This window comes from Lathamus discolor, chromosome 9 (assembly GCF_037157495.1).
Source record: "Lathamus discolor isolate bLatDis1 chromosome 9, bLatDis1.hap1, whole genome shotgun sequence".
Taxonomy (NCBI): Eukaryota; Metazoa; Chordata; class Aves; order Psittaciformes; family Psittacidae; genus Lathamus; species Lathamus discolor.
In genome coordinates, this window is record NC_088892.1 from 20,238,260 (window position 1) to 20,265,228 (window position 26,969).

At 54.9% G+C, this 26,969-nt stretch overlaps 1 protein-coding gene and 1 long non-coding RNA gene across 3 annotated transcripts in view; both read right to left on the minus strand.

Moving 5' to 3' along the window:
* The window catches only part of PCDH19 (protocadherin 19), a 69,545-nt gene extending 67,367 nt beyond the window's left edge, over positions 1–2,178 (minus strand). For both annotated transcript variants that reach the window (XM_065689239.1, XM_065689238.1), the window contains exon 1: positions 19–2,178. In XM_065689239.1, coding sequence (XP_065545311.1) covers positions 19–2,159 — 2,141 coding nt within the window. In that variant the 5' untranslated portion in view covers positions 2,160–2,178. The remainder of the gene's footprint in view (positions 1–18) is intronic.
* Positions 2,179–10,460: 8,282 nt separating this feature from the next.
* Positions 10,461–20,184, minus strand: LOC136019512 (uncharacterized). Its single transcript, XR_010614921.1, has 3 exons — positions 20,098–20,184; positions 11,789–11,892; positions 10,461–11,650 (listed from the first exon to the last, which is right to left on the minus strand). It is a non-coding gene; the product is annotated as an uncharacterized LOC136019512 (long non-coding RNA).
* Between the last annotated feature and the right edge of the window lie 6,785 nt (positions 20,185–26,969).

Sequence of the window (26,969 nt, forward strand, 5' to 3'; positions counted from 1 at the left end):
AGAAAAAGAGGTCTTTACCTGCAGTTGTAGGTCCTGATTTCCTTGTTATCCCTTTTGCACTTGACTGCCACGAAGATCATGGTGACAAAAAGAATGGCTGCGATAGACCCCAGGGCAATAATGAAAATCAGGGAGAGGTTAACAGATCCTATGGACTCCTGGGCATCCAGGGCTGGAGACAGGTATATCAAAATCAAGGCGGAAGCCGACAGAGATGTTTTCCCATGGTCGTGAGCCACCACGATCAGCTCGTAGGCTGTCTTGGCATTCTCCCCAAAGGCTCTGGTGGTCCTTATCTCTCCATTGACCTGGTCTATCTCAAAAAACCCTCTGTCTCCTTCCACCATTTCATAGGAGAGTCTGCCATTTTCACCCTCGTCGTAGTCGTCTGCCTTGACCACGGTCACCAGGTAGCCGACCCCTGCGTTCCTGGGGATGTACACCTCCGCCGTGCCATTGACCAGCGGTGGGGCTGTGATGACCGGGGTGTTGTCATTGACATCCAGGACAATCACCCTCACAGTGGCATTGCTCTGCAGAGAGGGGTTACCCCCGTCTTTTGCCAAGACCTTGAACTCAAAGGCCTTCGTCTGTTCGTGATTGAAGGACCTCAAAGCATAGATATCTCCAGAGTTGGGGTTGATGGAGACATAGGTGAAGACAGGCATGTCCCTGACTTGGGAGGGCACGATCTGGTAGGAGACACTGCCATTGAGGCCCAGGTCAGGGTCCCTGGCCGACACCGAGAGGAGATAGGCCCCCGGGGTGTTGTTCTCCTGCACGATCACTTGGTAATAGGGCTTGGAGAAGTGGGGATGGTTGTCATTCTCATCGGTGATCTTGACAGTGAAGGACTTGGTGGCCTGCAGGGAGGGAACGCCGTTGTCCCTGGCCTGGATGGTGAGGTTGTACTGGTCCCTCTGCTCCCGGTCCAGCCGCCCATCCACCAGGATGGTGGAGAAGCTCTCGTACTCCTGGAGCCGGAAGGGCACGTTGCCCAGGAGCTTGCACTGCACGCGCCCGTTGGCCCCGGAGTCGCGGTCCGAGACACGCACCAGGGCAATGACATACCCCGGCGGGGCGTTCTCGCTCACCTCCACCAGCTCGCTATTGACAGAGAGCAGGTTGATGAGCGGCGGGTTGTCATTGGCATCCTGGACGCTGATGGTCACTTTGCAATGGGCGGGGATGGAGTTTGGCCCCAAGTCCTTGGCCTGCACGTCCAGCTCATAGACGTGACCCTCCTCATAGTCAATGGCACCGCTCACCGTGATGAGGCCGCTCTGCGGGTCGATTTGGAAGAGCTCCCGCGCCCTCTCGGAGACATAGCTATGGAAAGAGTAGAGGACCTGGCCGTTGGTGCCCTCATCCGGGTCGGAGGCGTTGAGGCGGATAACCGGCGTGCCCGGTGGGGCGTTCTCAGGCACGCTGACGGTGTAGGCCGGCTCCTCGAAGAGCGGGTTGTTGTCATTGGAGTCGATGACGCGGATGCTGAGCTCCACCGTGCCGAAGTTGGGCGGGTCACCCCCGTCCAGCGCCGTGATCACGTAGCTGTAGTGGGACTGGGTCTCGCGGTCCAGGCTCTTCTCCACCACCAGCTCGGCAAAGCGGGACCCGTCGCCCCGCGTCTTGGTCTCCAGCCCAAAGAGGTCATTGGGGGTGATCTCGTAGCTCTGCACCCCAAAGCTGCCCGAGTCCGGGTCGTAGGCACTCTCCAGAGGCACCCGGGTGCCGGGGCTGGCGGTCTCCGAGATCTCCAGCTCAATCTGGTCGGTGGGGAAGCTGGGCGCGTTGTCGTTGAGGTCCTTGATCTCCAGCTTGATCACGCAGATCTCCATGGAGCTGGACATCACCTCCAGCGAGATGATGCACTTGGGGCTCTGCCGGCACAGCAGGTCCCGGTCGATCTTCTGCTTGGTCACCAGCAGCCCGGACCCGGGGCTGATGTCCACCAGATGGGGGGCCGAGTTGGAGACCACCCGGAAGGCAGCGGGCTGCCGAGGGTCCAGCACGAAACCGGCGTCCCGGGCGTCCTTGGCGACGTTGGCGATCACCGTGCCGGCCCGCTGCTCCTCCTCCACCGAGTACTTGAGGTTGACGAGGGCCCCGGCGCCGGCCCACAGCAAGGCGGCCCCCAGCAGCGCCGGGAGAGCCCCCATCGCCGCCGCGCCGCGCCCCGACGGCCGCCGGCCGCCCGCCTCAGGGCCCCGCCGCCCTCATGCGGGCAGCACCCGCCGGGCTGCCCCGGCGGCGGGCGGCTGCGGGCACCGGAGCCGCGGTCTCCCGCGTCCACGCACCGCCGCCCGCTCAGGCGCTCCGGGCCGGCAGCGCCGCGGAGGGGCCGGGCATGGCGTGGGGGAGCGGGGCGCCGAGCGGAGCCGAGCCGAGCGGAGCCGAACCGAACCGAGCCGAGCCGAACCGAGCCGAACCGAGCGGAGCCGAGCAGAGCCGAGCGGTGCCGAGCCCGCTCCCGCCGGCGCTCGCTGCGGCGGCCGCTCGCCACTGCCCGCAGTCCGGAGCGCCGGCGGGCGGCGCGGGGGCGGGCGGCGGTGAGTGGCAGCCAATGGGTGCTCGGGGGCGGGGCCGGCGCGCCAAGCCGCAGCCAATGGGATGACGCCGAGCCGCGCTGCCGGCCGGCGGGGCGGGGCCAAGGCGGGACCCGCGGAGCGGAGCGGAGCCGAGCGGCCGGGAGCGGTGCGGGGCGGCCCCGCGGGGCCCAGCCCGCACCGGAGCCCCGGGGCTGCGGCAGCCGCGGTCACCGGTGGGTCCCTGTTCGGGGCCCCCGCGGGCAGCGGGGTCAGCCCCGGGCCCGTTCGGTCGCTTCCCGCTCGGGAAGGAGTGAGCCCCCCGAACGCGCTCCGGCTGCACTGGGTGGGTCCCCCGGGAGCCGGCGTGAGTCCCGGGCGGCCGCAGCCGCGGCAGCGCTCGGTGCGCACTCCTGGTCACTGGAAGCACCACGGTACGGGTTCCAGCCGAAAGCACCCCTCCTGCCTTACCTCGGGTCCCCGCCGTGCCCCGCAAGCTCCCGGGCCCTCACTAAGGGGCACAGGGAAGGTGTCCCCGGGCCCGGAGGCGGGGCTGCCCCCGCGCTGGCGGCGCCGGGCCTGGAGCCCGCCGGCTGCGCACCCTCGCACACGCCGTTCTCCGCCCCGAGGCTCCAAGCGGTGGGGCCGGGTGCCGGCGCGTCCCTGCGGCACACCGCCCCGGGAGCCCGCCGGTCGATAGCGGCGAGCCGGCGCCGCGGCACGGAGAGCAGCGGGACGGGGGGGCCAGGCCAGAGCTGCCGCGGCGCAGGCCCCATCGGGGCGGTGGGCAGCGGGCAGCGGGAGCCGGCGCCTCGCCGGTGCAGCTCCCCCCTCCGCCGGCGGTGCGAGCCCGTCCGGCCGCTGTCCCCGCCCGGCCCCAGCCTGGCCGCGCCGTCGGGCCCCGCTGCGCCTTCCCAGGCACAACGGTGCCATCTAGCGGCCAATGTGGGGATGCGGAGCGGCAGCGCCCGCACCACGCAGCGGGAGCCGGGAACACGCCTGGTCCACACGGTGCATGGGGGGCTACGGGACACCCCATTCATAGACACCATTCCCTCGGGACAGCATCCATCCGTGGGTACCATCCCCCGGGACACCCCATTCATAGACACCATTCCCTCGGGACAGCATCCATCCGTGGGTACCATCCCCCGGGACACCCCATTCATAGACACCATTCCCTCGGGACAACATCCATCCATGGATACCATCCCCCGGGACATCCCCATCCATAGACACCATTCCCTCGGGACAACATCCATCCATGGGTACCATCCCCCGGGACACCCCATCCATAGACACCATTCCCTCGGGACAACATCCATCCATGGGTACCATCCCCCGGGATATCCCCACCCATAGACACCATTCCCTCGGGACAACATCCATCCATGGGTACCATCCCCCGGGATATCCCCACCCATAGACACCATTCCCTCGGGACAGCATCCATCCATGGGTACCATCCCCCGGGACATCCCCACCCATAGACACCATTCCCTCGGGACAACATCCATTATGGTACCATCCCCCGGGACATCCCCACCCATAGACACCATTCCCTCGGGACAACATCCATTATGGTACCATCCCCCGGGACACCCCATCCATAGACACCATTCCCTCGGAACAGCATCCATCCATAGATACCATCTCCATCCATAGACACCATTCCCTCGGGACAACATCCATCCATAGATACCATCTCCATCCATAGACACCATTCCCTCGGGACAACATCCATCCATGGATACCATCCCCCGGGACATCCCCATCCATAGACACCATTCCCTTGGCACAACATCCATCCAAGGGTACCATCCCCCGGGACACCCCATCCATAGACACCATTCCCTCAGGACAGCATCCATCCGTGGGTACCATCCCCCGGGACATCCCCATCCATAGACACCATTCCCTCGGGACAACATCCATCCATGGGTACCATCCCCCAGGACATCTCCACCTCCAGGGACACCGTGCCCCGAGGGGACCACCCCCTTTCTTCCCTAGGGGATACAGGGTCCCCCTGCTCCCGGAGGAAGGGAGTGAGGCACAAAGAAGAAAGAAGAGCCTTTACCAGCTTTTTTCCCCGGAAAGCAGCAGCGTGGATCACCATGACCTGGGAATGGGGCAGGCAGACGTGGCTGGAGCCTTTGCTCCCGCATCCTTGAAGTCTTCTTCGGAAACATTCTTTCTGATGACTCAAATCCATGTGGATTGAAAACCTGGCTGAAAGCTCATAAACAAAGGGTAATTAGAAACAGGGGGAGGTGTTTATGGGGTACTGCAGGGATCTAGGTTAGGCCTGCTCTCATTTAATACCCTCATTAATGACCTGGAAAGAGGGAGTAAACTACACATTACCGAATTTGGCAGAGGATGCTGCGCTGGGAGGTGCTGTGAACTCCAACAAGCCCAGAAAATTAACACCAAAAGGGCCTGGTGAGATCAGAAACAGGGGCAGAAAGAGCCGTGCCCTGAACAACTGCGTGCAAATGAGACACGAATGGGTGCAAATGGGAGTCATGATGGGCAGCCAAGCACCCAGGTGACACCCCGGTGATGGTCTGTATGACAGCAATGGGGACCCAGGAGCTTGCAGCATCAGGCCAGCCCCTGGTGTTGCTCCAAGAGCCTATGGAAGCAAGGGGATGCTCAGGTGTGTGAGCTGGAGCCCATCAGCGCCGAGGCATTGGCCGCAGTTCAGAGGGAAGCCACACAAAGGATCAAAGGCACAGAGAGACTGATATCCAAAGGCAGATTAAAAGGCTTAAACATATATATCGCTTGGTTAAGAGCTGGCCATGGGGAGACAAACTTAAGAGCCTTACAGATCCGGCTGGAGTAAATAGGGAGGGAAGGAATTATTGTCGAGAGTACAAGGGCCATCACCACAAGGGATGACAGGAAATGAGGAAATGGAGCGTTTAGGTTGAATGTCACAGGGGGAAAAAATCCCCTCTGCTGACAGGGATTGCGATGTGGCTCCCTGGAGGGAAAGAGTTCTGTGGCTGCATGGTTAAAACCAGACAGGATCAGGCTGAATAGGAAGGGATCAGCCCCTGGCAGGGGATGAGCAGAGGAGCAAGAGCTGGGCAGGGATGCACCTCCTTTTCCAGGGCTTCTTCCGCTGAAATTTGTCTTTCTGTATCACAGACCTGCATTTTGTATTCCTTTGCAAATACCTATTTCTGCTGCTGTAAAGGGAACCACTGACACAATGGATGCTGTGCCCGATGGATGCTGTACCAGGCCCTGTGTAGCTTGAAAAGGACCTGAAATCAGAAACTCTTCATCTTCAAAGAGATATGGAGGGGGATTAAGTGACTGGTACAAGGGTTCCGAGTGGGTCCATAGCGTATAGCCCATGTCAGTGTCCCTGGAGCACAAGGTCTCCTGCAGGTTTGGCTTCTGTAGAGCATCTTATAGAATGGTTTGGGTTGGAAGGGACTTTAAAGGTCATCTAAATCAACTAGAACTTGTACCTCAATGGCCTTCTGCAGATGGTCTCCAGGTGACCAAGGAGAAGCCAGGCTGCACAGCGCCTATAACCTTGGCTAACGCTCCATCCTTTCATCCTCAGCTAACACTCAGCTTGCCGAGGCTGTGGCAGGATCACTTCGAAACAAACCAGGCATCGATTGCATGCCCACCCCTCCCTGTCTCCTGCCTCACTGGAGGTCTGCGAGGGCTGTCAACAAAATGGATTAATAGTCCTATTATCAGTTCAGATGGATAGCCAGGGCGAGGAGAAAACATCGCGTCCCAGGGAACTCAAGTAGGCACATTAATAAAGATGCCACACATTGGCTCTGAAACCTAAAAGCTTCACTCCGCACCTTGCAACACAATTAGTTTACCCAAAGCCTGATATCCCCGTTGTGATGCGCCTGTCAGTGCCCCCAGGGCATGGGCAGGGAGGTGCTGGTATGGTGGTCCCCATGTCCGTGGTCACTGGGGAGCCGCCTTATCCCCCCCTTGGTACCAGCGTGCTGCCCCTCAGCATCAGGATGCGGGCCTGGAGGGAGCAGCACTCTGACCTGTCACTCACCGGGCTCACTGATGGGTACAGGAAGCATGTAATGAAGATACTGGCTCTGCCCACGCTGTAAAATAAGGAAAGCTTTTAATTAAAAGCAAGTGGTGCAGCTTGCAGCCCTTTGTTTGAGTGCTAATGCAAACGACTTTCCAGCCCAGCACTCGGAGCTGCCTCCCTTGTACCTGTCAGAAAGTAAATCTCAGGATCTCAAACATGTATATTTAAAACTATGGTATCAGCAGGCTGTCAAGCCTGAGGTTTTTTACTCAACATCCCCTGTGCAGGGGGTGAGAGGGAAGGACAAGCAGGGGATGACACCGCAGACGGGGCAGCGCGGTGCTCTCACCCATCCATCCCCTGCCTGCCTTTTCCATGTGCTGCTGCAGAGGCTGGCAGGGTCTGGGGCTCAACACCCACCCTACCTCCCTCCATAGCAAAGGCTTCCTAATGCCCTGCCCCAGCCATCCATCCTCATCACTGCTGCAGCAATGGGGACCCATCTCCCCCAGTACCCCATTGCTCCACACACATGCGCAAAATAGGTCTAAATCTGAAGATTTGTGTTAAACATCAAAGACCACCTTTATCTTTTTAATTTTTCAGAGCCTTTCTTTTAATTTCACATTTCTGAAGTGTTGTTTTTCCCCCTTTCCCGGCACCTTTCCCTTTCAGCTACTGGGTGAAGTCAAATAAATGATGTAGGTTTATTCCCCCCCTCCTTCCTTTGCTTATCCAGTTCTGCAAAACTTGAAAGCTTTTCAAAGCACCTGGGTGTCAGGAGTTACAGTTTAGGCTTGTGCTGCTTTTTTCTCCTCTCCCCTAGCAATGTTTCTAATATCACAGCAAAGCAGAAAGAAAACATAAAACCCCGTAGCACAGAGGAAGAAAATGAAGCAATAGGAAAACACACAGCAAAATCCCTCAGCCAGCTGCTGCGCGTGGAGAAAGGGAAGGCCTGAAAAGGAGAGAAAAGACAATATTGTGTGTATGGGGGGTGTCTGGAGAATAAGACAAAAATGTTCAGCTTAGAACTAAACACGCTTTTTTCTCCCTCTCCTAATGAGGGAATTCAATGCATGTCCACCCCCAAGAGGTTTGGGAATGAAGGCAGACCCTGCCCATCAGCACTCCAAGAGCCAAGCTTTATCGAGCATCCTCTCGCCTCGCAGATATCCCTGTGTAACTCTGCTTGCACACGATGCAGATAAGGGACCACTGCTATAAAATATTGAGTCTTTAGACTACAAAACCCCTGTCTTTCACAGCTGAGATGTAACTTTATGTGTAGTGCAGCAATTCCACCCCAGTCAGCAGGGTTCCCTGGCTGTTAGCAAGGGCAGCGCCCGGCACGCTCCTGCCACAGCAGAGGTTAAAGAGCCAAAGGGAGGACAGCATCGCTCCGAGCAATTCGATAAGCTCCTATCACTCAATAGTTTAATTCACTTTTACTGATGCAGCATCTTTTATCAGAGATTACATAATGCTGAATAATCACAGAGCACACAATGCAGAGCCAGACAGGCAGTTATAATCTGATTTACAGCCTGTATTAAAGCAGTGGCAGGTGCAGGGCTGGTTCCCTGCTCCCACACTGGTGCTGGTCCAGAGGAAACCTGCTGGAGCCACTCCTGATGTGCACAGCCTGCCTGGAAGCAAAGAGTGGGGAGAGGCAGCAGTAATAGGATGGTGCTTTCCGGAGGTACCGATGGAGCTTGGCAGGCTCATCCCTTGGGAAGGAAGGCAGTGCAGGGTGCAGCAGGGATCTGGGCTGCACTGGGCAGAGTTAAGGGTAAAACAGTCAGGATAGACCATGGAATCCCAGCCTGGTTTGTGTTGGAAGGGATCTTAAAGCTCATCCAGTTCCAACCCCAACACCTTCCACTAGAGCAGGTTGTTCCAAGCCCGGTCCAACCTGGCCTTGAACACTGCCAGTGATGGGGCAGCCACAGCTTCCCTGGGCACCCTGTGCCAGTGCATTAATATGGTCTATTAAAGTGCAAAGCAAAACACACTGCATGATTCAAGGGGCTGTAATAGGTGATGCAGCCTTTCCCTTATCTCACTGGCCCCTGTCCCACCACTACCCAGTGGCTACTTGATGGCTCTCAGGCCACTTCCCATAGGCCACATTATGAGATGTTAATGCCAGAAGCAGCATCTCTGGTGCTGCATTAGCCAAGAGGTCAGGATGGAGCAGGGTAACAGGTATACCCATTGGGACAAGGGATAGAGTGAGCACCAGGCACACTATTGAGCCCTCACCACCACCCAGGTCAGCATCCAGCACCGAACAGCACCCTCAGAGGTGACCGACAGCCATCCCATGGCCTGCTGCAGGGTCACATCCATAAGAACCATGCAGCTCAGCTGATTTAATCCCATCCTTCACAAGAAAAGGTGACCTGAGGGTCTGAACAGAGCTGCTGGCCCCGCTCTGGGATGCTCCCCCATCACCACAGCACACCTGCACTAGCAGCCTGTGGGGAGACACATGTTCCAGCCATGCTGGCTCAATATTTCCCTTGCAAGCAATTCCAGCGTATAAACCCATCAACCAGGATAACCTTGTGATCAAATGGCCAACAGAGAAAAGTGCTTAATATTATCCACTCCAGATAATGAGCCGTATTTCCAGCACAGGCCCCAAACACCCATCACCACGCACTAAATGCCACGCAATTGCCTGCACAACAAGTTAAGCAAAGATTAAAAGCGAGGAGGAGAGAAGAGGGAGAGCAGACAAGGAAGCACAAGGCAATTGCAATCTGTGCCATCGGAGCGTGCCGGAGCAGGGGAGCACTGCAATGCAGCTCAGGGCACAGTTGTGTGGTGGATGTTCGGGATGGGGGCTTGGATGCCTGCCTGGCTTTACAAACCATGCGTGCTGGTACCCACACGGGTGAGGAAGAGGCAGGGTTTACATGGCAGCAATGACATGGATGGGTTAGAGGCAACCAAACTTTCTACAGGAGCCCCTTTCCCTGCTGGCAAAGGTTATCCTATGTGATGGGAGAATCTTTGCTCTTCCTGCCCTGCTTACAAATAGCCCATCTTAATTCAGCCTCTGAGTTCTTGCACAGGCAAACAGATTGCGAAGGTCTGGGGAATAGAGACAAAAGAGAAAGGACAGTGATTTAGAGAAAGAGCAGTGTGTCTGCTCTGAGTGGCTACAAATAGAGCTCAGCAACCTGCTCAGTGCTCCAGCACCATCCATTCCACCTTCAAACAGTCACAAACACAACTAAATCACTTGTTCTACATTCTCCTTGCTACTTTTCTCCCCCTTTATTCCTGCCTCCCACCCCCTGGGATGGAAAAGAGACTGCCACGCTTGCCTCTTCCAGCAGGGATTAGGTAGCTGGCCCTGGCAGAGAGCTGACAGCTCCTAAGCATTCACTTGCTCTTCCACCAGAGCCACAGGCCTCCTGCCCAGCAGGCAGCAGACAGGAGAGAGCATTCCCGGGATATACAGCTCTTGCGGCAGCGCTGAGCACCAGCTGGGAGATTCCAGGAGCATTCCTCATCCGGAGCAGCCGATGCAGACGTGTAGCACCAGCTGAGGAGCAGCCACGGGGCAAAGCTCCAGCTCTATCCCACATCCCACCAAGGTGCCTGCATTTGGGATGCTGGCTCTGGATCCTCACTGATATTGGTTAGCAGCATCCTGCAGTTTGGTGTTTCTGATGCTGCCTGTATCCCACAGCAGCAGCCAGCAGTCCAGGCACTGATCCCGAAATGCTCCTCCCCATCACTCCCTTCTCTGACTGCAGATGTAGGGAAGTCACAGAATTCACCCATCAAAGCCCCATCTCCCCCCCAGCATCACCTCATGGACCATTTTCACCCACCAAAATGAGACTCCCACATGAGGGCACCTCACCTGCACCATCTGATGGTACCACGCTACAGCACAGCCAGGCTATGGGTGGTGTTCCAGCAGAGCACTCCAAGATGTGAATGTCACACATCGCCTATGAGAGAAGGGAGAAAAAGCCTGGAAAATGCCTGGAATCTGGGCTCTTCAGATGGCTACACGCTGTCAGACAAGGCCTGGCATAGCTTACCATAACTAAACCTAGGGTGGATGCTGTTCCAGGCAGTGATTAATACTCTGCTAGGATTTGTTCTGTCATGGTGATAACCAAACATGGTGTCTCATGAAGATTCCAGATGGCTGGCACGGAGCAGAGCCCCCAGCCAGCCACTAGCATGCCCAGAGCCAGTGCTGGCTGCTCCAGTGCAGGTGGGTACCACAAGCTCCTTGTTTGTGGGATAATCACATCCTGGCAGGGAATGGCTCCTGCTGCTGCCCTGGTGCTCCTTGAGCTGCTCCTGGAGCCTTGTAGGACAGGCACAGTGCTGCACACAGGGATAGCGTGCAGGCAGGATGGCTGATTCCTGTCCTGAAGGGAGCCCTGTCACCAGCCTTGCGTCAGGCACATCTCCACAGCAAATCCCTGGACTTCATTTCCAGCAGGATTGGCAGGACAAAGCCTTCCTCCTGCAGCCCAGGCATGGGCCTTCTCCCCATCCCCAGCCTGCAAACCTCATCTGCTCCAGGGCAATGAGACATCACCCTCCAGGCAGCCAAGACAGCAGCTATAGTGATGGGAAGCATGAAGCATGATCCATCGAGAGGCCACCCTCTTGTTATGGAGCGAGTATGGACAACCCAGACAGTGCTTCCTTCCACCGGGACCATGGCTAACACGGATCTTGTCCTTCGGAGAAGGACATGGCAGGGAGGTGGCAGCTGCTTCCCATCCAACAGCTCACATCACTCATCCCGTTGGAAAGCAGCAGATCTTGGCTGTCCACGCGATCAGGTACCAACATCTCCATGTCTGCTGATGCCAACACATCCTCCAGTGAGAGGTAAGAATAAAAGCCGATCCAGCTGGGCCACAAGATATATTGTTTGGATCAGGCTGAGAATCACTTATGTGGTGTTCTATTAACCATAATGGATAGCTGTGCCTGGTAAAGTGAGTAATAACCTTGTTTAAGGGATCGCTCCTGAATCACAGCTTGTTGTTGCCAATGCTGCAAACTTCCCTCTCTGCTCTGCAGGCCAAATCCTGTCCTGGAGCAAGAAAAGACCACAAATCAGGTAGGAATAGTTTTCTGCCTTATTATTATTAATCTCTAAAAGAACTGGAGGTAACATGACAGGCAGCATCCTCCATCTCACAGTCCCTTTGGTTTTCCCACTTCATCTCACCTCAGTCCATCAGGAGAGCTGCTGTCTCACCCAGCCTGCTGCTCTCCAGCCAGCTCTGGTGTTCCATGGGGACAGAGCTCGACCTGGGGGTAAATGGTCAGTGCCTAATGGAAAGAAAGAGAGGAAAAAGTGGTTTACCTCAGCCAAACCTGTATTCTTTAAGCTGCTATTTTGTGATCATCTATCATTTCAATCTATTAACAGTGAAAGATGAATCTGTTCTGTGTTCATCTTGTCTACAGGTGATGTAAACAGGACTGGTCTATTAGAGGGCATCTTCGGAAGCTTAATGCTCCCCACCAGCATGGGTGACCCCTAAAGCAAGGGGGGGGCACATAGCATCCTACCTGACACAGGAGCTGCCTTTTGAGACCTGCTCCAACCTGTGACACACCGAGGAGCAGCAAAGCCAGCTTTGCAATGGTGGGACACCCCGGTGCCATCCCCCTTGTTTTGGTCAAAGAATGGGCACCCAGACACCATGCAGAGCTGGGACCAGGGGGAATGCACAGAGATGCTAGAGAAAGCAGTTGCCCATAGCGCATCTCCATGTACGTGCCCTCTTGGAACATCCCCTCCCTGGTTTTCCATCCAGCCCAGGACCCTCATGCAGGTGAGGTGAGGCAGTGATTCAGGGCACTGAGCACTCCTGCAGCCAGGGAATAAGCCATCATTCCAGTTAACACACCATGTTCAAAGGGGGAAGCAGCAGCTGTGTGATGCACGACGTGAAAATACTCCCTCCCCGGCAGAGATTTAACATCTGTCAATGATTTACTTTAATTAGCAAGTAATCAGGTGCGGAGCCAGGGCTGGCACTGGGCGACACCGAGGGTCCTGATGGAGGAAGCCACTGATGGGAGCCATCACCCACAAAGGGCACCCCAAAACCTGCGCTGAGCTGGGAGGATGCACCACAGAGCCAGGTCAGCTGTCGCTCTGTCTGTCTGCCCATAGGGGAAGGCCTGAACATGCAGCCCATGACCAAGATGAGGTTTCCGGCCCTGAAGAATGAAAACACAGCTCCTTGGAATCCTGCCTGCCTTCCCAAGCAAAGCTCCTGGCTGCCTGCACGGCCAGGAATAGAGGCTCGCCCCACATCAGAATGGGGGACCCCATATACCCTGCAACAGCACTGCTCAGCCTCCTGTGAGCAACACATAAAGGGAAATAAACACCAACGAGTCCTCTTGCAATGCGCGTAAATGCCACAGGGACCGTTGTCTTTAATGCGAGCCAGCTCCCCCCGGGAGCCTCCTTTGAACTCGTTTCCCTTCAAGCCTGGAAGCGTATCTCGCCTTTCCTCGCTGCTGTCAAGGCCAGCAGCACAGGGGGCTGTCCCCTGCTGTGCTCCCCAAGGGGATGCTCCTGCCCCACATGGAAACGAAACACACTCAGGTCTGAATAAGTCACTTATCTCCAGCAATCACAGCCACCACCGTCTGCCCACCGGGTCTGGCTGTTGCTATTATGCAGGCACTGAGATCGCCATGGCTTCGGGCACCTGCACATCGTGAGCTGATACAGACAGATCTGGTTTAGGCATTGTGCAGATTCGCAGCGAACAGGTTATTGGAGGCATTTAGCCCTCTTTTTATTCATTAACAGAGTTCAAACATACTTTGATTTCCTTCATATTTGCTCATTATATGGAATTGCACAGGGATGCTCTAATGGGGGTGTCGCAGATCAAAGGCAGGCAGGGAGCAGCCACAGCGCATCCCTGCTCCGGCCCCGACACGCTCTGCGGGATGGAAACCTGGCAAGGATTCAGGCTCCTACCACCACCCCCCAGACCTCCTCTTCCTGCAGGCTTTGCTGTGAGCAGACTCTGCTCCAGACACAAGCGCTTGCTGAGAGCAATTTAAAAGGGTTTGCAAACACCAGCATGGTTCTTATTGAAACAAACACCCAGCAATCTGCGCCGTGCCCCCCGAGCACCAGCGCTGGGAAAGAGCACAGCTTCCCAGCTGGATCCGACACGGGGCCACAGCAGCGGGGTCAGAGGTGCTTGGACACAGGCAGCCTCCTGCCTGTACCCACAGCAGCAATGGGACCAGGCTGATGGCACTGAAGTCTCCTTATCATGTAGTGGAGGGCATGAGAGGACACCCCATCACTACAACATGTGGTAGGAGCGCCGTCGCCAGGGTAGACAATGGGGTGGGAGGTCTCTGTGGGTACCAAGCACTGCTTCTCCATGCTCTCATCAATATGTGCACAGATAACAAAGCTCCATGCACACCAGACCACCAAGCAGAGCAGGACCATGAGATGTCTCCTTTCCCTGCTTCTTCAGCCACATCCCTGACCTGGATCAGGAGGTGTGAGTGTAATCAGAAGGGAGAACCATAGGGTGAGATCAAACCTCCTGTTAATCCTGATAACTCCAAGCAGGAGCATCACTGACACGGCCACATCCACCAAACTGCAGAGGAAAGTCCCACCCGGAGCACAATGGGATCCCTGGGATGAGCAGCCACTATAGGGGGTTCCAAACAAGGACCCAAGCAGGAAGCTGCTGTGTGGGTGCTCCCAACCACTGCGTGGACCGAATATCCCGCTGTAACATTTGGATATTTCAGGTACATCGCACAAGGCCGGTTTATTCCGGGAATTACACGGTGATGGACAGCTAGATGCAAGGAAAGGCCATCACACACTATAAAAAGCTGCGCAGCCTTCCTGCCTGCTCCGTGCTCTGTGACAAACCATCTGCTTTGCCCACACCTCCCTTTGTTTATCCTGCTCGGCTCAGCTGAAATTAGACTTGACAAAAGCAATTTCTCCCCATCAAGTTGGAAAAGCCGAGCAGGAAAACTGCTGCACACGGTGCCATAGAAACCTGGGCTGCTCCAGCCCCGTCGGCCTCCCCGTGCACCACGTAGAGCCTGTGAAGTGCCCAGCTGCAGTGGGAAGATCCCTCCTGCACACGCCAATGGAGAAACACTGATGGATTCAGCCACGGGAGATGCACTTCGCAAGCAAGAGCTTTGTTTCATTCCCATCCCCTCCCCTTGGATTCGGAAGCACAAAGTGGCCCCTTTGATGAGAAAAGCACATTGGGATGGACCTGGAATGATTTCCCGTGCAGGGGAAAGCAGCTTATTTTCTCAGGGAATGCTTTGGGAGTGTTTGAGAACCTTCTGGGTTATATTGACACTGCTAAAGCACTTCCCGGCTCCAAGCAATGCAGAGCGCGGGGCCAGGCTGCAGGCACAGATGTAGCTGGCACCAAGCCTGCAGGATTCGGTCCCCCAGCACTTAAGCTCTGACAACTCACGTGTATGGGGCTGGGAATGCTGCAGGATGGGTGAGAGCCCCTCACCTTGAGGTGCTGGCGCACCTTTAAACACAGCACCCTGTCTGCATCCCAGTGCAGGAGCCAGGAGCCCAAGGCACGGAGTGCAGGACCTGCATACCTCTACATTCAATTTCTTTAGACATTCAATAGCACAAGGCCTTTTTACTCCGAGATGCTATCAGAGTTGCAGGAGGGCCTTGCAGAAGACTCACTGGAGCCCATTGATGTGGGCTGCAAGGACCAGGTTCTGCAGGGCAATGCAGCAAAGAATGGGGACCATGGGATGTTACAGCCCTTGTGCTCACTGCAGCCCCAGCTGGAGCGTCAGGAGACCTCCAGGGCATGAAAGGAGACCAAGGGGCACTTGAGGTGGGAGCAGAGCCTCATCTAGACTGCACCTTCCATAGGGATGCATGGCTCCATGACCACCTCTGACAGCGAGGAGAGCTCTCACTGCTCAGGTGAGGCTCACATGGAGGGTTCCTTGATTCCCAGCCAGCATTTAACTGCCTCCCTCTTACACAGGAAGTGCCACTGGAGCAGGGAATTACAGCCCTGGAGCCAGAGATGCCAGGCAGTCCCTGCCACCAATCCATCAGGATAACTACTCCGATTGCATTGCACATCAAGGGGCTGATAAACCCTTCTGCAGCAAGGTGAAAGCAGGGTGACAACACCAGCAAATCAATAGGGCGGTTCTGGATTTGCATAGGATGCATTACCTTAGGATCTGGATCTGCTCCCAGGTTTGTCCAGGATAAGCAAGATTAGATCTGGATCAATCTTGGGCTTACCAGGGCTAAGCAAGATTAGACCACGGATCAGTGTCCGTATTGATCGTGTAATTTGTCACTCCTATGCCTGGGAATACCCCCCCCATCACCACCCCGTGCAGTGAATGGAGCACGAGGCAGGGGAGATGCCAGCCCTGCTCCCCTCACTAATTCATTAGCCGTATCATTCAGTCTTTGTTTCCCTGGATAACGTACTTAACATTCAGCAGCACGCTCTTCCCCACAGTTAAACAGAAGCAGAGATTTACCCCCGGACATATATTATGCATTGAAACCGTATTTCAGGAATTGGAGCTGGAATTCACCTGACTCCTCATTTAACCACAGCTAATGGGGCTCCACACAACAGCACCCCAGGGATGCTCCAGCCAGAATGAGAGCCAGAGAGACCAGGACACTGGGATGGCACAAGCAGGAGGAGAAGGAATCCAAGCATCCCAAGAAGCTGGGTACTCAAAGGGAATGGGGAATGATCCACAGTGCCACTGTGGCCAGTGTGACACTTTGGGGTCTGAGATGGGGACATGGCCTCATCCCGACCTTGCCAAGTTGCCATTGGACTTTGGAGGGTTTGAGGATGATAGCAACTGGTTGGGGTGTTTGCATGAGCTGCTTTCTGTGCATCCCTGATGCTAAGAGTTAGAAGGAATCAAAGGCTTCACAAACCTTATGGCAGTCTTAGGGGTATGAACAGGGAAGAGAGGGAAGGGCTCTCCTGGCCTCCCAAGCCTGCTCCTCCTTAGGGAGCAGCGGGAAGTTATTTCTGCAATATGACAACAGGATCAGCCAGGAGGAGACGACAGAGTAATGAAATAACAGCGTTCTGTGGGCTGAGCAGGGCAGGATATAGCCCTGGCAGCTTGCTGAGCACCAGGCAGGGGAACCACAGACATCAGCCTTCTGCCTGCATCTCTCCTGCGCCCTGGTCCCCTCGTGGGCAAGGGAGGGTCATTTGCAGGTGCAGAGACAACCAAACCACAGCTCTCTGCTTGCAGGGGGATGAATGCAGTGCTTGGCACTCAGTTATCCAGACACATCTCCCAGATTCCTGTGAGTTTTCCTGAGGTATCCGTGTCCTCTTACTGAGTGCACTGTTGAAAGCTTCATCTGCTGAAGGTGGGCATCCTCATGTGTATGGCTGATAACACCAATAAATCACTGATCACACTGTCAACAGCAAGATGCTGCTGCTAAGTCCTGATGGTGATGGGTCTGCGACCCCCCAATATCCCTTTCCCACCCCGTCCTCAGAGCAAGTCCAGGGTCTGAGCTTTTCCTGCCCCAGGAGCCCAACCACCTTCCACAGGCAGCAGTCCCTGCAAAGAGCCCTGCACACAAGCAGGGCTTTTCCCCTGCTTATCCCGGTAAATACGTTTCAGTTAATCCAATTTGCTCCCACATTGAGCAGCATCAAACACAGCAGCTGCCAACCAAACATTAAAGGTACAAAACAAGCAGCTCCAGCCCTTTGCTGGTGGTTGGGGAGCGAAGGCTCAGCACAGGCATCGGCACATCTCATAGGGCAAGCAATTCCCTTGGCCCCCTGAGACACAGCTGGGGTGCGGCAGCCATCAGCAGCAATAACAGAGGGGCAAAGGAGTAAATCACATTTGTACATCCTCCTGCCTGTGCTCCTCTGCATTATTGAAGAGAAAACATTCTCTTCTGGTCTTTATTCCTTCCCTTTCACACTTGATTCCTGGTGCTGGCGAGGGAACTAAAGCAAGATCTCCAAGCCAGGTTTCAGAGTGATGTGAAGCCATGCTCTGGGTCTGATCGAGCTCTAGGAGGTCATCCCAGTTCCTGCAGTGGCATAGAGCTGGCTCTTGGATCAGAGGGACATGGAGCAGCACAGACCTGTGCTCAGCAGAGCCACGCATTGACTGAAAGCCCATTCTGCCTTGAACTGCAGATCAGGTCCAAACTCTGGGAAGAGCCATGCACAGGCAGAGACCCATGGGCACTCTGGCCAGGGCCATCACAACCATTGAGAAGGACCAGCACAAGGCAAGAGCTGGGAGCCACCATGGCCGGGCACCATTTGGAGCTGAGGGCAAGGACCACACACCAGCATAGGTTCCCCATCCTCACCTGAGCATCAGATGGGCCCACATCACTCGATGCCCTGTGGCCACAGCATCACACGGGGCTGTCTATGCACCTATAAACCCCCAACACGAGCTTCTTGCCAGAGCAGCATCACTTCCCACAGCACAGTGACTGCTGACCTGCTCCATCTCAGCATGCCCTATGGGTAGGCCTGACCCAGGGCAGCCCCATGCATGGTGGAGAATGGGCAGAGGAGCTGCAGGGGGCACATATAGGGCCAGGAGGTGAGAGCAGGCACCAGCATCACTATCACCAGCATCACTATTGGAAAGCCTTTCACTCCATTGACTTTCTAAATTAATCCATTTACAGCAGTGGATTTGAGCTGCTTTCCCTATGCCTCGCATTTGGCTTTTGCATGGTGGGATTAAGTTAGGAAGGGAGTGGGAGCAGAGGCACAAGCACCTCTGGGTGCTGCTGCACACCTATAGCCTGACCCTGGCAGGACCTGAGCCTCTTCACAGCGCTCCATCCTCCAAAGCATCTCCCATCAAGGCAAGGCAATGGAGGAGCCCCAGACGCATTGGGATGCAACACTGGAGCAGCCCGAGGTGCTCCAGCAGCCTCCATCAGAGACCTTTCATGCTTTGGAGATGGAAGAAAGCAGCTTGGTGGGGAGGTTTCTCCTCGCTGTCATTAACCTGACATAATGCCTTGCCTGCTGGCAGCTTTCAGGCTCAGCAGGTTTGTTATGAAATTCATTATCAGATATTGCAATCACAGTCACCTTTATCGGGCTCTGCATCTGCAATAATTAGGCCAATAAACACTGATTTATAAAAACGACAAGCAGGAACTCCCAGTAAGCAAGAAAAATGTGCTTCCCCCACAAGCGCTCGCTCACAGGACACAACACCCTGCGAGAGAGGCAGAAACCAGTCACTGCAGCCGACAGCCAAGTTGAGCTGATTCCCCTGGGATTTTCCCCTTGCCAGCCAATCCCTCACCAAGAACAGACCCCATGGCCAGCAATGGGATGGGGGGGTCCAGCTCCCTTGCCTGCACAGAGCCGAGAGGGAGCAGGGAGATGCTGAGGCTGCAGTGGGGGGGAAGAGCACAGAGGAGGCGGGAGAAACCAAGAGGGAATGTAGGAACAAAGGAAAGGAGGAGAGGAAAATCCAACAGAAGGGAAGCACCTTGGCAGGGAGGAAGGAAAAAGAGATCCCCACAAGGAATAGCAAAGGGAGAGCAGAGTAATAGGAGGGAAAGAGGAAGAGATGGAGCTTCAGGCCTTAATGGTAAGAGCAGAAGGGAAGGAGAGAGGAGAAAGAAAGGTGTCACCTGAAAGGAGGTGATGCAGATGCTTTCTGCATGCTCAGACTGCTCCAAAGGCTCAGCCTGCTACAGATGGGCTCTTCGGGGCTGTGACAATGCAACAGACCCCCATGGTGCATCGGGGGGATGGCAAAGGCAGGAACACCACACACAGAAGTGCACAATCATGGCCCCAAAGGCAAAGACTCAAAAGCAAGGAAAGAGCTGAGCTTCAGGAGACAGAAATAGTGAGCTTATAAGGCACAGAATGGGGCCATCCACAGCAGCAGTGCCCCAGCAGCAATGGAGTGCGAGCCAGCACTCTCACAAAGCCCAGGTTGGAGGTTTTAGGCTGGGAGAGCCCCATCCACGATCAGAGCACTGGGACTCTGGTACCTCCCAGAAGAGTAATGCCTGAGTCATGTGGGGTTGAGCAGGGTCCCAGTTATGATGGGACAACCCTCAGCAGCTCCCAGTGCCCCCAGACACAGCCCTGCAGCCTCAGGACCACCCCCATTAGCCCCAGGCCAGGGCTGCATCCCAAAGCTGCCAGGCAGGAAGGGGTATGCTGGCACAGCGGCATCTCTGTGCCATAGTCCCAGCAGCCAGCTCGCTCCCGCAGGCGGGTGCTTGGTGTGTGCCGTGGTACATCAGCACCAATATGCTTGTCATCTCCCCTGCACACCCCCATTGCAGCCCATCTGTGCTCACACATGGCTGAGGAGGAGGAGGACATCCCTTAGCCCCATCGCAGTGCAGGCACACAGCCCAGCCTGGCACGAGTGCTGCTCCCCTGTAGGAGCGGGGCTGGGGGATGCACACAGCTCTGCCATGGCCCCACAGCTCACCTGCATGCACCGGAGCATCCTCCGCTCTGCTGCCCACCTCCTGCATCCATGTCCTGGTTTCCTGGTCCTTCCTCAGTGATGTCTCCGTGCTGCTTTCCCTGCATCTCAGGATCAGCTGCTGCCTCCTTCTCAGCTCTCACATGTACAACCACAGCTCCATGGTCCTCATCCCTATGCTCCTGGAGCCCAGCAGGCTCCCTCTTCTCACCAAGAACCACAGCACCACAGCCCAAACGCCTCTAGCCTCTTCCCATCCCCTATATACCCACCAAGGCAGGGGCAGCTGAGCAGCATTAGCTCCAGCCCCTTTGCTCATGGAGAGCACCTGGAGCCCCAGATGGAAGCACTGCTGTTCCCTAACTGGGTGCCCCAGGCCACCCCCACTAGTGAGCATCAGAGGGGAACCAGCACCAATGATGAACCCCAAAACGCATAGAGCTGCAGAGCTTTCCACTGCTTTTCCCTATTAGGACCAGAGATGAGCAATCTGCTGACTGGGTTCATTTTATTTACTTTATTGATTTCTAAAATAGCTACTTTTTTCCCCAAAAGGACCCCGGGACAGAGAACAGCTTTGCTGTGTGTGTTAGAGCTGGGAAAGAGGCAGGAGCAGAGACATCACTGAGGAAAGAACAGGGATATCCCCATCTCCTGAGCCTCGGGATCTGCCGCAAAGCCTCAGCACTCCCAGGAGAGCAGGGTATTCCTCCTGCCACCGCTGGGACACTGCAGGTGCATGTGGGCTCAGAGGGGAAATGATGCTCACGGCATCACAGCACAATTAATCACGAAGGCCGTCAACAGGAGAGTCAATGACAATCCGAGACAAACGAACTGTGTTCAGATTCCTCGCTTTAATGGGTTCCTTCTTGATCAGAGCCATCTCAACTCTGTCTTTAGCAAATAAACAACATTAATAGGTGTATCAGCTGACAGCAGGATAACTGGAGCTTACGTGCTCAGTTCAGCAGGAGCTCGTGTGACACTGAACTGATTCAGTGGGAAATGCTCAGTGTGTTAATGCGAAGTGGTTTAGGGTTACTAAGCAGTGATAACACCGGTTATGCTCTTCACACAACCCCAGCACCGTGCAGCAAAAAGTGGTCTTTTCCCTGTGGGCTTCCCACTGTTGAGTTCATGACCAAGGGGAGAATCACAGAATCCCAGATTGGTTTGGGTTGGAAGGGACCTTAAAGCTCCTCCAGCTCCAACCCCTGCCACGGGCAGGGACCCCTTCCACTGGAGCAGCTTGCTCCAAGCCCCTGTGTCCAACCTGGCCTTGAGCACTGCCAGGGATGGGGCAGCCACAGCTTCTCTGGGCACCCTGTGCCAGCGCCTCAGCACCCTCACAGGGAAGAGCTTCTCCCTTATCTCCAACCCTGTTTCAGTTTGAACCCATCACCCCTTGTCCTATCACTGCAGTTGCTGATGAAGAGTCCCTCTGTGCATCCTTGTATAGGTCCTTGCAGTCCCTGGAAGGGGAACCTGGTCCCTCTTTCTGTACCAGTTTGCTTATTGCTGCTGCTGGAGAAACCCAGGGCATCCATCCTGCAACACATCCCCATACACCTGAGCACATCTGCACTGCCCCGAGAAACCAGGCTGGCCTCGTGCACAGGCATCACACAATGACCTGCTTCTACCTGAGCAGGCTGGGATTGCTCCCAATGGAGCACCCACATCACCCTGAGCACTCATCTGCTGCCATGGAACCCAGCCACAGTCTCTGTCCTGTACTGTCCTGTGTTACTGCAGGGCAGAGGGAGACACTTTTCACTCCCCAAGTCATCCTCTCCTTGGTTTCCTCTCTCCACGAGGAGCTGAGACCTATTCCTTAACATCCCTTAACCTGTTCCTAAGGAAATGCTTTTCAGTGTGACACCAATACACACGTAACTTTCCATTACATTTTAGCACTCCCAGTCGGAAGAAGCTCTTTACTGGGAGAAGTGATTTATGGTAATGCAGGATTATGGGTTTGGCCTTTGCTTTATAGATATTCAAAGCCTGGTGAAAATTAAGCATCATCTCAGCACCATCTGTAGACAAGCTACACCTTGTGCATGGGCAAGCATTGCTGAGGAAGTCAAGTGTCTGAAATAAACCTGGGCACTCACCTGGTAGAACAGAGGCATGGAACTGTTATTCATCAAGATGAAACCAGCATTAGGATAAAACTCCCTGGCGCTGGTAATAACTTGTGTTGCCAAGGGAGTCACAACAGCAGCAATAAGGCAGACGTCCCCCTGAGCTCCCGGGAGCATGGTTTCCATGGGCTGTGAGCAAGGAGAAGTGTGTGTCTCCTGTAACAACTTTCTGAGCGGCTCCATCAGAACAGCCACCACGAATCCATCTCTTTCTATTCTCTCCAGAAGCTTTGTCAGCTCGGAATGAGCCGCTCTGGCTACACAGCATCGCCACAGCCACGTGCATCCGCAGCCCAGCTCCCCGAGCAGTTCCATCATAATGATGGAGTTTCTTAACTTCAATCAGGGATGTCTCTGGAGTTCCCTATGACAACGTGAACTTAAGATAAACAATGAATGATGAATAGGCCAATTACTGCAGCATCCCTTCGCTGAGGCCGTATGTGGCTGGTTGATAAGAGGAGATACGAGTCCTCTCATCTGGCAAATGTTACAGAAAGTGGGATGGTTTGAAGCAGAAATGGTTCCATCTAATCAGGCGCTGGCTAATGAGCAATTTCCTTTTAGATGTGATTTGTCCCTCTCTCTGTGTGCTGTCTGGGATGCTGGAAGGGAGGAGGGAGCCTGCAGCCCTGCTGACATACGTGCAAATGCATCCCCCTGGTGTAAATCACCTCCCTCTGTCCCCACAGCAGGTCCCAGTCCAGGGCACAACAGGAGCAGGAGGTGGCCAAGGGCTGTGTGATGGTTCTGCACATCTCTCCCAAAGGCAAGGAAGCCTTTCCTGAGACACCCACCTGGCGCAGGGCAACAGCCCTTCCATAAAGCTACCTCCAGTTTGCTCTAAGCTTCCTGTGTGCAACAGCAAAGTGGGACAGATGCCTTGGAGCAGGGCTGCAGAACAGGGCATGGACACCTTGGATTGTGGCTGAGGCCTAAGGGACAGACACCTTGGGCTGTGCCTGTGGGACCAGAAGATGGACACTTCAAACCACAGCTGAGGACTAAGGGACAGATACCTTGGACCACATCTGCAGGACGAGGGTACAGGTACCTTGGACCAGTGCTGCAGGACCAGGCGCAGACGCTTTGGACCATGACTTCAGGATCAGCGGACAGGCACCTTGCACTGGATGATGCATTCTGGGGCTGGAGCACCCAGAAGAGCAAAGCCAGAGGCATTTCCCCTACTGCGAGACACCCCCCCCCCCCCACCCTGGAGCACCCAAGGTGAAGAAGCAAAGGGATGGATCCAGTGGGGTCCCTTCAAGTGCTGAAGCTTGGTGTTGCTTCCCTGGCTCCATTACTGCCACCACAGCACTCTGCAGCCAGAGTCCCGCAGTAAATGAGATGATTTACTTACTACCTATGGAATTGCCCAATTAATTCACTATCCACATTAATATTATGGCTCGTTTTTAACTTTACTGTCTCCATCGTTCCAATTTAATGCTGCTCGGAGATGCTGCCGCTGACCTTAATGGGTTTTTCATTATAACAAAGAGCGCCATATTAATCACCAGGGGGTTTCGGCTGGAGGCTGTTGCTTGAGCCCCATTGCTTTGGGAACCTGCTTTTTAGTGGTTTGGGGACCTATTTGACTCCTCCCAGGCTTCTCACCCTTACACCGTGTACAAACCCTTGTGCTGTCCTGGAGGAATCAGTTGGTACCGCACTTCCAGGCAGAGAGATTTGATGCAGCAGTCGAGCTACGCTGAGGACGTGTAGAGAACTGAAAGGATGCACCAGTCATCGCCAATGAGCCTCTTATTGCCCTGTATAGAAATCAAATGGCTTTTAATCATTTCAAATGTTCTTCTGGGTATCAATTAGTCACACATTAATATCAGTATTGCTCCTCTTCCGCAGCTCGCATCAGATTAAATTCTCCCCTGTCATATACACTGATGCTCATTAGCTTCCAGGAAAATTAGTGATTGTTCCGTTTTCATTGGCACCGATGGGAGATTTCCATTGGAACTGCTTTTTATACAGGGAACCTGATTGTCATCTTAGAGGGTTTTTTTTCACCCCAAAAAAAGTTGTCTTTTCATAGAAAATCCTTTATTTTTTTTTTTCTTTATCTGACACCCTGAATGCTGAGACAGAGAATTAAGAAATGGAGGGGAAAAGACATTCCTGAGCAGCATTGTAGACTCGTAGAATGGTTTGGATTGGAAAGGACCTTGAGATCATCCAGTTCCAACCCCCTGCTGTCGGCAGGGACGCCTCACACTAGACCAAGTTCCTCCAAACCCCATCCAACCAGGCCTTGAACACTGTCAAGGATGGAGCATTCACTTCTTTGGACAACCTCCTGCGGTTTCTGTCCCTCTCTGCATCCCAAGTATCCATCTCCCTATTGGGATCCAGCGGCTGTTACAGAGCTGCTAAGGGGAAGGACTGCTTGGGTTGCCCAGGGACTCACTACCCTGGTTCAAGGCCAGATACTTATAATGCTTTCTACGGAGGGATCCCATCCTGCTCCCTGCATGGGGGTCAGGACACATGGGGCTGGCTGCATGTGCATGCACTGTGTGTGCTCAGTCCCATTGCTCCCCAGCCCCTGGGCCAGCAATGCCCAGCAGGCTGCAGCAAGATGAGGTCTCCATCCCAGTGGTGAGACCCCTGATGCTCCATCTCCACCGCTCCATCCCCACCAGTCCATCCCCACCAGTCCATCTCCACCGCTCCATCCCCACCAGTCCATCCCCACCAGTCCATCCCCACCAGTCCATCTCCACCGCTCCATCCCCACCAGTCCATCTCCACCGCTCCGTCCCCACCAGTCCATCTCCACTACTCCATCCCCACCGGTCCATCCCCACCGGTCCATCCCCACCGGTCCATCCCCACCGCTCACCAAGCTCTGGAATGGTATTTATGGAGTTTTATTAACTCCCAGCCTGGGGGTTCTCACCCCTTCCAGCTGATTCCGCCACCCAACTCCTGCTGGCGTTCCAGTGATTGCCATTAAAAACCTTGACATTCCCTTACAACAACAATAAACCAATCATGCTTAATTTGCTTTACGAGTGGCATTTGCAGTGTTCCCTGTGCCCCCAGTGGGGGCATTGTGAAGATGGGCTGCTCTGCTGGTCGGTTGTGCCTGCTTAGTGGCACAGCTGCAATCCTCTCCTATCATCACAGCTGTCTTTCAACTGAGCTGCTCCAAAGTTTTCCTTTGAAACCCTGATTTTGACAGGGAAAGAAAACGCTTCCCAATACTTCAGTTTCCAATGAATAGCAAAGGTTTCCAGGGGGAACTTTCTGGTGGGAAGTGAGGACACAAAGCCCGTGTCTGCACAGGGTAGCTGCATTTAGGTCCCCCAAACCTTTTGGATGTTTTCAAGGGCTGCCTGTGATTGCTGCTCTCCATTGAAAAGGGATGTTTCTCCTCCAAATAACCTGCTGTCTTTCACTCCTCGATATGGTTCCCTTCTGTTATTGGCCTCTCTAATATTACACTAACTCCCCCCTCCTTGGAGTGTTTTACATCCTGGAGCGATTGGTACTGGTTTAAGGGAACAGGAGCTGGCAAAGCCAGCACTGGACCTACTAAAAGCAATTTCTCCATTCCTCCCCTCTGAGCCAAGCCCAATGTGGGTTTTCTTTTATAGCAGTGCAGTTTTAATTAGTGCATGATGCACTCCAGCTTTATATTAGATGAACAGCTTGGAAAAGCAGCCCATGCCAGCTCCTCGACACCAGGGAGCCTCGTCCTGTTCAGACTAGAAACTCCATGCTGGATTGCTGGGAGTCTTCCTTCAGATGGGTTCATTTCCGTGCAGAAACGGTGCGATTGCAACAAATGGGAGCTCTGGAATGCCGAGACAAATAGAAAACTTAGTCAGGAAATTCCTGGCTAAGCCAAAGGGGCAGCAGAATGCGCTCCATGGGGAGAGCTCGGGCTTCATACTACATTGCTGTGGGCTGGCAGTGAGTGCATGCACAGCCACGCATACACATGTGCATGTACACACCCATACATACGTGCATGCACACACCCATACATATGTGCATGCACACCATACATACATATGCACACGCATGCACCCACACATATGTACATGTACACACCCATACATATGTGCATGCACACCATACATACATATGCACACGCATGCACCCACACATATGTACATGTACACACCCATATGTATGTGTATGAACGTCATATATACATATGCACACACACACACCCATGCCCACCCATGCACAACCATGGCCATGTAGACATGTTCCCCTGCCGTGCCATGTCCCCATGCCATGCAGGGACCCCACTGGAATCTCCTGGGCTGCAGAAGTGCCCCTGGATCATACGATCATATAATCATGGACTCATAGTGTCATAAGATCATGGAATCATCATGGAATCACAGACTAGTTTGGATTGGAAGGGAGCAGCCCCCACGAGCAGCAGCGCCCGCATCCCCACAGCTCCGGGGTGTCCAGGAGCCCTTGCCCATCCAGCAGTGCGCAGGCAGCAGCGTTGGGCAGGAGCAGCACAGACCCCTGTGCCCTGCCCGTGGCCGATGGAGCCCGCACCGCGCCGCTCCCTGCAGGCTCCTCTCCAAAGGCTCGGGAACGGCGTGCGGGCAGGCAGCGCTGCGGGAGCTGCCGGGGGAAGCTGCTGCACCGTCAGGACCCGGCCCTCCCTGCTGCATGTGCAGCGCAGAGCCGCCGTGACTCCACCTCGGAGCGGGCTCGCACACGGAGGAGACG